The 14102-nt window shown below is 37.4% G+C and overlaps 1 protein-coding gene across 6 annotated transcripts in view; it reads left to right on the forward strand.

Annotated features, from left to right (window-relative positions):
- Spag16 (sperm associated antigen 16) overlaps nucleotides 1–14102 on the forward strand; it is an 830413-nt gene that overhangs the window by 362709 nt on the left and 453602 nt on the right. For all 6 annotated transcript variants that reach the window (XM_052749769.1, XM_052749770.1, XM_052749772.1 and 3 more), the window contains one exon: nucleotides 11051–11194. In XM_052749769.1, coding sequence (XP_052605729.1) covers nucleotides 11051–11194 — 144 coding nt within the window. The remainder of the gene's footprint in view (nucleotides 1–11050; nucleotides 11195–14102) is intronic.

Here is a 14102-nt window from a genome sequence, read left to right on the forward strand (position 1 = left end):
AAATTTAATGTGATGCTAACCCAACCCTAACAAAGATTTTAATATTATAATTTTTTTAAATTTGTAATACCAGGGAAGCGGTGAGCATACATTTATAAAAACTTTCTTAGTATCTTTAGGAAATGAAGAAGACTTGATACTTTAATTTGCAGGTTTCTACGTACTGTGCTCTGAACCCACATTAGTTTTATGACACTTGTTGCCTTCACCTTTGCACTTTAAGCACACTTGCTTTTACTACGCATCTGTTGGGCATTGAATTGTCTGCAGAGCAGTGAAAACAGGAGCTCACTAAAGTGACATCTGCACTGATGATGAGCATCTCTAGGGTAAATAAATCAAAGACATTCGTTATCTTGAGTTACTACTGTACACTCTGTACACTACTGTATTCTCTTTGTCCACTGACCCCACAATTCTCATTTTTTTACACAATGGCTAGAGGTAGCTTTAAAAATACCAGTCACATGCCGTTCATATACTTTATTCATCCATTTTCCATGGATATCTTAAAATACCTGAGTCTGGAAAATGTGCAAAGAAAAGAAGCTTATTTCTTCATAGTTCTGGGAATCAAAAACATGGTGCTGGGTTCTGTACAAGTCTGGCAAAGGGTCTGTTGGCAAACAGCATCACAGTGGTGGGTGTGTATGTAAGACAGGATGACACAGAAATTGAGGGCTCAGTCTCACTGCTCTGTAGCAAGGCATTCTGATGAGGATCAACTCCACAAGACTAACTGAAATTCTTCTAAGGATGGGGACTCCAGTCACCTAACCACCTCATTTTAGGCTTCACTACTTAAAAGTTCTATCACCTCTCACCTTGCCACATAGTCGCTTATCCTTCATCTCAATAATCCTTGGGAAATAGGTAAAAATATTTAGATACCTACTCACAACTTTGAAATCATCATAGGATAAATCTATCTTTGTTCTTCAGCCTCCTGTAGGCATAAGGTTTTTCTGGTCCCACCCGGCTCCATGGTCCCTCAGCCACTTATAAAACAATCATTCAGAGGCTTAATATTAATTACCAATTGTATGGCCTATGACAGGCTTCTTGCTAGCTAGCTTTTATAAGTTAGCCCATTTCTATTCACCTATAAGTTGCCACATGGCTGTAGCATTACGATCTGCTGGCATCTTGCTGCTCCTTCTGTGGCACCTGGCGTCTTCCCCTCCTCTCCTTTCTTCTCTCCGTATATCTGCTTGGTTTTCCCACCTGCCTCTGAGCTGCCTTCCCATAAGCGAATGCAGCATGATTTATCAACCAATCAGAGGAACACATATTCACAGCATACAGCAAGACATCCCACAGCACTTCCCCTTTTCTATCTAATCGAAAAGGAAGGTTTTAACTATAACATAGTAAAATTACATATAATAGAACAGTTATCAAGCAAGAATTACAGTTATAATATCTAGTCTATTTGTATTTGTCAAAATTAAAGAAAGAAAATATTTTATCCATCCTATATTTGTGAGTCTAAGGTTTCATATCTAACTTATCTTTTATTGTAACCAAGGAAAATTATAATAATTATTTAGTCTTTAACTACATCAAAGACCCTAGAAGGATATAATATCTAAGTAAACAGGAAGCACACTGTAAACAACTTCCAAAAATCTAGAATGACAGAGATAGCTGACTGCCTGGACAGTCACCCAAAGTTCCTCTGCCACATTGGGGCATCCATCTTCAGCTTATAGGTCAAGAGTCTCTCAGTCATTTTTCCCTGTGTCCTGTAGAATGTCTGGTAGTCTCCTCTGCAAAGCAGGAACCTGAAGCACCATTTTGCCTTGTTTTGGCAAATTTAGTGGTCATTTTCCTATGGGTCCTGTATGTCCAGTTTGTACAACATATTATCTAGCAGTCCAGGCAAGAGCAGTTTCTTGCCCAAATGGCTATTTTTGCCATAAAGAAAGTAAACTCCATATGGAGTTTCTTCAATGCCCATCATCCTCTTTGAAGTAATTGGTGCTGTCAGGAGCAGACATGTCTCACTGTCCAGAGAAGTCTAAGTTTTTAAAACATTTTAAATGTCATATTCTGTAGGTCTTTGAAGTGTTTGAAGATCACCTACCTAAATGAAATATATCTTTGTGTACCTAAAAAACTTAACATGACTATAAGTTTGATTATCATAAGTGATCAATTATTAATCTATATTTCTTAATTATACATTACAATTTTAAGTGAGTTTCATAAACATAATACCTTAAACAAGAGTAGAGATATAAACACAGTATAACAAAATTAACTTTAAATTTGTAATAAACTAAAATCCATAGCAACATGAGACATTTCAAACAAACTGTTGCTCTTTAAAAGTAGATTCAATAATCTACCCTTTTATCCTATCATATCTATATCCCCTTTTCTCCTTTAGAAAGAGATTACATTTATAATCAACCTCCTTAAATAAAAATCAACATTTATAAACAATATTTTGTGATTTGGGTTGTAGCTTTTCATACTACTTCCTGCTGATTGGGGGCACTGTCAATCTTATGGGGATCCTGAGAGAATTAAGAATTATAGTTAAATCTTGGCTGTAGTAGTCTGTGAGGCTGCATTGACCTTTCAGAAGATCTTGGTTGATCAAACTATGTTAGCCTGGAAGCAATCCACAGGTTCTCATCTTCTGTGGAAACAAAAGCATAACCTCTTTTTTAAAACAACATATCCTTAGATACAAATTTTGAAGTTAAGATACCTTTAAAATATATATTGGTTTAACTCAGCAGCCTTTACAATCAAATGTCTTTCTGCAGTTAAAAATTTCAAAGCCAATACAATCCAGTCCCTCTATGTGATTTCCACCTTTACGCAGCTTATTATTTTTATTGTCTCTTTAAGACTTTATTTTTTAAAATTATCTATTTCTTTACACCACTGTCTATCTTCCTTTTCCTCTTTCTTCCAAGGTTATATACATTTTTTACATGCATTGTAAACCATTTAGAGGTTTATTTCATCTGAATCTGTCTTTTGTGTATCTATAATCTTTTTATGATCATTGCAAACTGCAGCATGGCTAAGATTGAAGTGGCCGCCCTGGCTGCTGACTCCACCCACTTTAGTTTCCCAATATGGCAGAGGTACCCAGGAGAGTCACACTTACCCCGCCAACCATCAGGTAGCATATAGTTGGCCCATAAACCCTTTTTGTCTATATGAGCAAAAGCTAAATCCACCATGTAGTGTGCTGCACAGCTTGGAGACAGCTCTGTGTACTAATAGGAGAATCCACCATGCTGCCCTCAAGCTCAAATGCTGTGGTGTCTCTGTACCATGGTATCTTCTGTACTGTGGCCTGCATGAGATATGAAGTAGAAAGCTATTTTTGGCTCTGTTTTAGAGTCTCTTATTAAGTTCTTTCAAGTTTTAGGTGGAAACTTGAGCCAACATGTTGGGCAGCCAAATTTAGCTGGGAGGTTTCTCTGGTCCCTGTTGGTCCTGGCTGGTCTTGTCCAGCCCCATGTTCCCTCAGCCACTTATAAAATAATCATTCAGAAGCTTAATATTAATTACCAATTTTGTGGTCTATGACAAGCTTCTTGCCGGCTAGCTCTTATAACTTAACCCATTTCTATTAATCTATAAGTTGCCACATGACCGTGACATTACCGGTCTGCTGACATCTTGCTGCTCTTTCTGTGGCAGCTGGTGTCTCCCCCTCCTCTCATTTCTTCTCTCTGTATATCTGTTTGGATTTCCCACCTGCTTCTGAGCTGCCTTGCCATAGGCCAATGTAGCTTTATTTATCAACCAATCAGAGCAACATATATTCACAGCATACAGAAATACATCGCAGAGCAGCCCCCAAGACACTGAATGTCATCATTCTGGCTGTATTCTTATCCATGGTCTGCCTTGATTTTTCTCCTTAGTCTTCCTATCTTTCTTCCAAACCTTTGAATGGACCAACTTCTCCAAGATTTGTCAATTTTTCAACAAACAGTTATCTGTGCCTGGAACTTTCTGTCCTGAGGTCACCCTGAAAGTTCTTTCTACTGCTCACTTGGGTTAGAGTAGGAATTTGAGCTCTTCAATGAGAGCTCTTCTCACTGATTCATGGAAAAGAAATTCTTCCCTCTAGTCATGGTCATATTACATTATTACGTTTTTTTTTTTTGTTAGCCAGATAATTTTGTTTTTCCTTACTTGTTCAGAGTCCCCCGAGAGAGACTATGCCTGTCTGCTTTTCACACTACACCATAGCCTCTCAGCACATATTTGTTTAAATAATGGGAAAAGTTAATGTTCATATCCTAATGCATATCTAAACATAAGATGCAGTTATTAGATGAGCAATAGTCAGGGGAATAGTATGTGTGTTTGTTGTGGCAAGCCAGAGGGAAGCCAGCAACAGTGAGTGCATGTTTTCTTTAAGAGCGAGTAGGTAAATGGTAACCTAAGGTCGCAGGACACAAGTTATTTTAATGTTGATTTGTTCTCAGCCCACTCTGAACCTTCTGTTTGGCAATAATTAGAGCCTCTGAAGAAAAGTGAAGGAAACATTCACAAAGTTGAATTACCTAAAGCAAAGACAAGGGTGTCTAATTAGTCTTTCTCGTGACAATCTTTTTTGGAATAATATTCTTCCCTTTGAAAAGTCTAACTGTGGTGCTTATGTCACCAACTCTACTGATAATTAGCAGTGTTCTCCATACACCTACACATACTCCCTCCAAAATATCCTATGTAATTCCACTATGAGGAAAAAACATTTTCAATATAGACAGGCAAGCATTTCAGTAGCTATCATGTGGTCTTGAATAATGTTTCCTATTATAAAGAGAAAAAAAATAACTCTCAGCTACAGGACAATATTTTATGTAACATGCCTGGTGTATTGTTTAACAAAACACCTCATGGATACTTCATCGGGACATGGCTTGATTAAGATTCAGAATTAGCATGCACCCACATCTTCTTTTTCGGGACCTCAAAGATGTTTTCTTGTGCTATTTCCACCCTAGTCAGAAGCTTATTAACTTGGGAATGAGGTGACAAGGCCTTTGTCTTCGTGTCTTGTAATTATAATTAATAGTAAGTTAAAGAGAAGCAGAAAGCTTATATTCAAAGTTTAAAGTAAAGTGACTATGTGGCACTTGGAACAGGTGCTGGGGAGACATTAAGTGGGAACTTATTCTTCTTAATTAGAACTTGGGGAAACATCTTGGAGAGGGGAAGTCAGTATGTAGCTGTAGAAAGACATGCATTTGTGGCAGAGTCTGAGGGCAGGACTGACTCCTGCTGTCTTCATCTGGGAGCCCAGAGCCTGGCAATGACCAGTCCCTCCTTACCACCTGAGCTGGTTGCAAACCTGACCTCAGCTGTGGAAGTGGAGTCTCTCCAGAGCCCTCCCCCTCGTTGTGAAAGAACCACAGAAATCTCCTAGGTTCACTGTGAAATTGTTGTTTACAGTAGATTAATTTTATCAGAGATCCTGCCAATTGTGGGTAGCTGACCATTAGCGCGCGCGCACACGCACACACACACACACACACACACACACACACACACACACACACAGAAATTAATTTTTTTTCTTCACAAAACTTCTATTAACACAATCTTTTATGTTTGCTGTTTGTTTGGTTTGGTTTTTATTGAGACATGGTCTTACTATTGTAGCCTTGCCTGGCCGAGAGAGAAATCACTGCTTAGACCTGCTGGTATCAAACTCATCTGCTTTCGTCTGCCACCCCAGGGGTGATTGAAAGCCTGTACCACCACACCCAGTGTTCAGTCTTATTTTTAACATAATTTTATAAATGACAGACTAAAGCTAGTAAATCCATATTTCCTTCAAAGTGAGGCAGGCTTCCTCATGGCACTCTGTCTGCATATATCAATGTTCATTGTGTCCTTACCTGCCCGGCACTGTTCCAAGTCCTCTATATGTACTAATTTATGCAGCTCCCACAAGTCTACTGTATCAGTACTCTGATATTTCTATTCTTTGCATAAGAGCCAAGGCTTAGGCTAGTGAAGAAATGTATTCAAAGATAGGTAGTTAATGAAACAGGAGTAAAAATGTAAACTCACTTCTTACTCCTGAGCCCGCACTATTAAACATTAGTGTATTCTGTGTCATGAAAATTCTACAGAAAAGGAAGTCAGCAAGCTCCAGCCACAGGTCAAATGTGACCCCACACCTACTTTTGTAAATAAAGTTATATTCCATCACACCCTTGCTTATCTGTTTAGTCTTTGTCTCTGGCTGCCTTCATGCTACCATAGCAGCACTGAACAGTTGCATCAGAAATTCAGGGCCCATAGATTTAAATGCTTCTAATCTGTCCCTTTACAGGAAAAGTGAACCAGCCTCTGCTTCAGACCACAAGCAGTTCTTTCCCAGTCAGGTTTATTTGACCCATCATTCTATCATTCTGAACATAGCCATTGTCCAGATCTCAGAAAAAAATAAATCAAATAATTCCAGCCTTCTGTATAGTGTTAGAGAGATTTTTAAAATGTGTACCTACTCTTTAGAAACTTATAAAGACATCTTAGTAAATCCTCTAACATAACTGAGATAGCATTCTCTGCCCTTGTTATCCAAAAAGAGGAAATGATAACTGAAGTTCTGAGTTCGCTTCACTGAGGAATATGGACTCTGGAGACAGTCCTTTCAAGGTCATAGCACATCCTGGCCCTGCCACCTCCTGACATCAAGCCCTTGTGTATCATCGAAGCTCCATGTGCTCTAGTAACTCCATCTGAAAAAATTATGACTGTGCTTAAATCTATTTAATAAGAGTACTCTAATGACTAAATAATTGATTCCTGTAAAATATTGGTTACCACTCCTTCAGCTTCTTCAAAAGACTGATTTAGAAATAAACACAATTATAAAAGCTGAAGCCTGAATATGATGGGGAAATGTTCAGTGAATTAATCACCTAAAGAATTGACATATATCAAATACTCTTCTACATGTATTATGTAGAAATGTCTATGGGGAAAAGTTGAATAAAACATCAATTCCTTCTGACAACTTAATATACAGTGGAAAACATAATATAACAATAAGAAAAGAAATTAAATATGATCAGTGCAACATATAGTTCATATTGCCAAAAGCTCTTGTGAATGGTTTAGGACAGTTAACACTCATCGAGTTTCTCTAGTGTCTACAGAATCTTAGCTGTAAAGGGTAGGTCTTCTAGTTCAAGACTATTAGATATTGTGGTATTGCTCATTTTCCAGATGAGTTCTTTAACTTGGATTTAACAATAACTAAATGACGTAAGCACATACAAGGAAAGATAGCATATAAAATCTCTTTAAAATGAGTTATTGGTATTTGTAAAGCACTTACAAATAAAAATTATGAAAATATGTATGTATCAGCAGTAACTAAAATCATCAGCCATAGAACCAGACCATCCTAGACTCAAAGTCAACTTCCATCCATTTCCAACTGTGAGACTAAGCAGCATACACCCTCTTTGGGACTGTTTACATGGGATCAAAAGAGTAACACAAACAACACCAGCATCAGCCACTCTGTCATATATCTGACTTGCATTTATTAAGTAGATATCATGTGCCACACACTGCTAAGGTTGAACATATATTGAACAAAACAAGCAGAAACTCCTCTTTTGTGAGGTTTCCTTACAGTTGTACGAATTAAGCATTTAGTACAAAGTGTGGGAGTTTTAAGGGAGTTTGATATCATTGCCATTGATGATGATGATGATAATGATGATGATGATGATGATGATAATGATGAAAAGAGTGGGGAATGGTGCTTTACTTCTGTTTGGGGGAAGTATTCCTAGTTCTTGGGCTCAAAATTATTGAACTTGGATTTTCACCTCTTGATTCAGATCAAACTTGTTCAATGAATAATTAAAACATGTCCTTACTGATTATTCGTTACTTCCAATTATGCTTAAATATTTCTATTCTTTTAAAGATCTACTCATGGATGAATTAAAATGTTATAATCTTTACAGAATAGAATATCAGTGCTTGACTGAAGCGTTCACATATTTATCAGAAAACATATTATACATATGCATATTTCATGCATACTTACATGTATACACAGAGTATATATATATGCATGTACATATATATATATATATATATTTCATGCACATATACATTTGAACAAATATACAGAAACAGCCCCTTATGCATGATTTTGCCTTCCATGACATAGTTATACAAGGTCAGCTATGATCCAAAAATCTTAAACAGAAAAATTCAGAATCAAACAATATGACATATAAAATGCATAGATTATATGTGTGTAATGCAACAGAAACTTGTGCTAGACTGCCCCATCCTGGCTGGAAGGGGGAGTACCTCTCTTGCCAACAAGTACACTCTGTGTGCACTGCCTTCTCCTTAGTCACTTTGTGATAGGATTCACCAGAGTCATGATATCAAAGTGCTTGTTACTAAATAAGCGTTTTAGAAAGCTTTATAATGGTCCTAAGTGCAAAAGTCCTTGACAAGTCAGATGTGTCCCAGAAAAACCATGAAGTACCCACATTAGGTGAAAAGGTGGACATTCTTGGCTTTTTAAGAGAAGCCCAAAATTGCTAAAACTAAATAAAAACATAAGAAGTTGCCAAAATCCAGGGCAAGAGCAAATCTGTTCATAAAATTGTGCCAAAAAAAATACATTTGTGCCAGTATAGCTGCCAGACGTCCGGCTTCAAAAGTGGTGGTCCTAGTGCATGGGAAGCGCTGAGTGGAAATGGAAAAGACAATCATTTGTGAGTAGAAGCCATGAGCCGAAAATGTGTTATATGTTTCTGTCACATCACTAGTTATTGCTGTAATCACTTACGGCACCTAATTTCTAAATTTAACTTTATCACAAATTATATGTATGTAGGAAAACTAAAATGGTGCCAAGGATAGAGAGTTCAGTGCTATAGGTGTTTTTGGGGTTTTTTTTGGTTTTTTTTTTTTTTTTCTTTTTTGATCCACTGGGTAGAGTGACTTAGATTGTGTCCCTTGCAGATAAATGAGGACTACTATGCATGTGTGAGTGTGTGAATACACACACACACACACACACACACACACACACACACACACACACACACGCATATGCAATATGCACACAAACAGACATAGAATGGTAGAATTTGTTACCATGTGACCAGGAAGCATCAATGTGAAAGGACTGAGGCGAGCCAGAGAGGACATTTCCAAACGGCTTTGCTTTTATTGAGTTTCTGTTTATTCCTGCCCTCTGCCTTCTACAAATAGCTCCCCTCACAAAAGTCATTTTGGAAACTTATCTCTCAAAGTTAGTAAAGACATCAATGATTTTAGTTATCTTCACTTAAAGAGGATCATTTATCATCTAGTCAAGTGTGCCCGTGTCTGCCAGGAAAGCTATGAGCCAACATACATCATACTCGGTAGCTCCAAGGATTTGCTATGCCTTTCAGTGTGCGTTTGAATACAGAATTCGTTTCAATCTGACATTTTTACCTCTCATCATATTTTTCTTCTAATTAAGTTCCCTAAATGCATCCTTTAGCTGTTTGAGCTGTAATAAATTTCTTTCATGAATTGGCCTTCTGAAAGTCAAAACCAACATTGTGCTGAACTGAAATATGAATAATTTTCCTTCCGTTGTCTTTACTTTGAGCAGTAAAATACTGAAAAATGGTAAGTGAAGCAGTTTCACTAGATCTGGAATCTCGAGCATGGTGAATGCATGTTGTTGAACTCTGACACCAGACTACTTCAGTTCATAATCTGGAGGTTTAACAGTATTGATGAAGGAATAGATAATGAGGATATAATTTTTGTCATGAAAGACCTGGAGTAATAGATCAGAGACATAATTTCTTGAGTAATTGATTCCCTAAAGTCCCTATTCCAGAACAAAATAGCAAGGCCATTCAGAGACTAGAGAAATGGCTATGCAGTATTATTTCTTAATCGTGTTTTGTTTCATTGTACTGTCTAGGTAAGTAAGCATGTTCTATGTTGGAACTGAAATAACCAAGCAAAAATTTTACATTTGTTAATATTGAAGTTGGTATTTTAGTAGGTACTTAAACACAAGACTCATTTGCATCCATTGAATCATAAGGCATAGATGAGACTCTGTGTAAATAAGATTAAAGCATTGCCATAGACAAAATATCAGGCATTAGCTTGGTAGACTCAATTTTGCAATAATTTGGCTCCTATATTTAATAGTCACAGTGATGGGGTCCAGTTCAGATAATAGTGTTCAATGTGTTAATCATTAATTTTATATTCTTTTTTCTCATTTCCCTTTAGGCCTTTATAAAGTGGGAATTGCTTTATACATCTTGAATTCATTACTATAATTTGTATACTAGGCATTGACTGAAACTAGTTTAAGTAGCATGGTAGCAGAGTTGAACTCCTTATCACTGTGAAGTTAGGGGGCCACTGAGTTAATGCTTCAATCATATTTATTATGAAACTATAATAATGTGGTTATGATTCATTACCTTTTTTCAAGATAATACCTGTTTTAAGACAGACTGTACTCTGAAAATGTTTTTTTTTTCCTTGTATTCAGAGCTTTATTAGGAGGAAAAGGTGGGGGGTAGGGAGAGGAGAGCCAGGCCTGAAGAGGAAAGCATGTGTGGAGAGAGGGAAAGATGGCGGGGGAAGAGACAGAGCAGAACAGAGAGAGAGCAGAGCTTTCTTTTTTTTTGTAATAAATTTTTTATTGTTACAATATCCTAACACAAAAATGCCAGTGGTGCCTTTCCCCTCCAAAAGAAAAACCAGCTATTGTTTTAAACCCAGAATTATGCATGCAAGATCACCCCAAACAACTACTTAATTTCATAAATGAGGAATCTGAGATCCAGTGAGTTGATTAGATTGATGATGCTGAGAGAGGTATTAGGGTTAGAACTGGAATATAGAGTCAGTTTTTGAGACTTCTGGGTAAAGACTCTATGAGCCTGCCTTGCTAAAATGGAGTAATAATTGATGTTTCTTTATTCACGTTGGGAAACTGCTTACTTTCATTCATCCACAATGCCCTTTTCTCTCTCTCTGTGTGCAGTATCGTCATGCACCCCTGCAAGGACATTCTGGTCTCCTGCAGTGAGGATCGCCTCTGGAAGATGGTGGGCCTCCCAAAGGGCAATGTGCTTCTTACAGGATCTGGCCACACTGACTGGTTGTCAGACTGCTGCTTCCACCCCAGGTCAGTGCACACAATTCCTATACAGCCCGATTCCATTCGGGAAGGTGACTAATCTGCTGCCATACTCTATAGCTTTGAAAGAACAGCTGTTTATTTTCTCTGAAATTTTACACCCTCCTCACAATGTAGAATGATGTAGATAAATGTGCCTTTGGATTTCCTTATATTAACTGTAGGTTTGTTGCCTTTCATATTGATACATGTGAAACTCAGTCCACAGGCTGACACAGTTAGCAAGAGTATCAGGCTTTCCAGGACAGGCACTGTTAATGCTGCTTATGTGCACCAGCTCTGAGAGGACACATGGGACTCTAGTCAATAATGCATGCCAGCGTTTGTTGTGTCTCCGTTAATCTGCAGGTTTTCCTTTTGGAATTAAATTATCTACCTTGAAGGACCAGAAGGCCATGATCAATTTCCGTTAAAATCCAATGGCATTCAACATATTACAGAGAATAAACAGATCTGAATACACTTCAGAATTCACTGACACTGTGTCTCCAGAAGACTCAGAGAGTGATAGGAAGGGTTCTGTTCAGCACACAGGCAGCACAAAAGTCTGTCTATGCCTCCTTATTAACAACTTCTGCCAACAAGGCTGACTACTTTCCTCTATTCATTCTTATTTTTAACAGTTATTGAATACTCTTATTTCTGCACCTTCCTACTTGGGCCTAATCACTTTTGGTTCTTGGGTTCATTTCTAAACTCTTCCAGTTGGAGTTCTTTTCTTAGGAAGCTCCCTCGTTGAGTCATTTTCACGTTTCACCACGTTCCTTTTGCAGTAACCGTTTTTGAAATTAGATTGAAAAATAAATAAGCTTATTCAGAAATCTGAAAAGGCAATGACAAGACTGAGTAGGGTTTTTTTTTTTCTTTTTAGTAATTTTTGAAAGCTTCCCAATGTTTAATTCATCCTTGCTACTATATGCTTGAACTTAATTTACGAACATGTCCTACATCTCTCATCTGATCAACAGAGCCCCGCCACCCCTCACCCCTGAGAAGCACAGAGCCCATCTTGTAAGGAGAGACAACACAATTAGAAGTGTGGCCTATCACTTCAGTAGCTCCTAGGCATACTGATCAGATTTTGATAATGCCCTGTTACCATGACAGCCAGTGACTCAGATGTTTTCTCATTAGTGCCTGACCAGCAATGGTCCTTTTAATAGATCTTTCTGTTTCCTCAGTCAATTACTGAAATTAAAATGAGGTTAGATACATCATTATTCACTTTTAATAGGGATTTACATTCAGTTCTTTCTTATGGCAGGGGAATTGTGAATGCTGCTGTACTGTTTTGCTACAGTGCCTCAGATGGAAACAAGGAGGGAAATACGTTGTTAAGTGAGGGATTTAAATGGCAAATGTTCTTCTGCTATACTTGAAGACACAATTAGTAAAAACAACCATCAAAACTATTTTTTAAACTTTCTTGGGGTGGAGATAAATTCTGAAAGAGTTTATCGTTCAGACCTCAAACATTTTATAGTACTTAATATTTGTAGATCATCACTAGAGATTGTATTCATATAAAATGTGTACGTAGAAAGCTATAGAGAATCATGATTTCTGAAATTTAAGTCAATTTAAATTTGTGACATTTGAGTTTTCACTTTTGCCTGTTTAAGTTAGTCTATGAAAACAACTTATGGTTGAAGATACTATTTCTTCTGTCTTTGTATATGTTTTAAACTTGACTTGTTGAGAATAAAAAAGCGTTCAGTGGGAAGGATGGTGGGGCAAAGATGATGGAAAGCTGTTACATATATGTATGAAATGATCAACCAAAAAATTTTAAAAGTGGAAAATGTCAAACTTTAAAAAAAAATTCATTTTACCCATTATATTTTAATCTAACTTGATCCAGTGGAATCAATCATAGGTAAGTAATGTAATCATAGTCTCCCTCAGCTCAAACTATGATCGAGTTTTCTTCCTTAGACAACACTGTGGGCGAAGATAAAATGTGTTAGCATTGGCTCACCTCCTGTTCTAGTCATATAAAAATGAGCTCGTAAATTTCTTGTCAATTTGCATTGCTCATTTTGGGTGGCTTCTATAACTTTGAGTAGGATACATTCTCAGTCAAATTCAGAGCTACTTTAAAAAAACCATATTTACAGGATGAACCATTTTTTCTAAAACATATTCACCACTAAAGCCATTTGAACTGGAAAAAAAAAAACAGTATTTTTATTAATTCTTCAAATTTTTCATACAATGTGTTTTGATGATCTTCAACCCCATTCTTTCCCTTAACTTCTCCTAGATCCATCTCTACCTCCCCAACCCTTCCCAATTTCAACTTCCTGATGTCTTTTTAAAAATTAACCCACAGAGTCTAGTTTTTCCTACCCATATAATCCTAAGTGTCGGGCTGTCCACTGGAGTGTGATGACCCTACCAGGGGCTGCACCCTTAAGGAAAACTGACTTTTCCACAGCAGCCATCAACTGTCAATATCTTCTCAGTTAGGGGTGGAGGCACATGAACCCCTCCTACTTTTGTGCTAGAATGTTGACTGGCTTGATTGCCTGCAGGTCTTGTGTATGCAACTATGGCTGCTGTGCATTCATGAGTACAGCTGTCCTGTCACATCCAGAAGACACCATTCCACTCTGGTCCCCCCTGACCTCTGGTTCTTATAATCATTTTATTCTCTTTACCATGATGGTGCATGAGCCTTGGGGATAGAGAGTTGGATAAAATTGTTCCATTGGTGACTGGACAATCTACCAACACTTAGTCTTTGCACTTGGATCAATTGTTATTTTCCTTGTTAACAAACATTGACTGCACAAGGAAACTTATCTAGTGAGGTCTGAGAGATATATTAACTTATAGTATAAAGATATTAATTTGAAGAACACTTTGATATGGTGTTCTATATGGTGTTTTATCC

The sequence above is a fragment of the Peromyscus californicus genome, unplaced genomic scaffold (assembly GCF_007827085.1).
Source record: "Peromyscus californicus insignis strain IS unplaced genomic scaffold, ASM782708v3 Scaffold_21__1_contigs__length_65335640, whole genome shotgun sequence".
In the NCBI taxonomy this organism is placed as follows: Eukaryota; Metazoa; Chordata; class Mammalia; order Rodentia; family Cricetidae; genus Peromyscus; species Peromyscus californicus.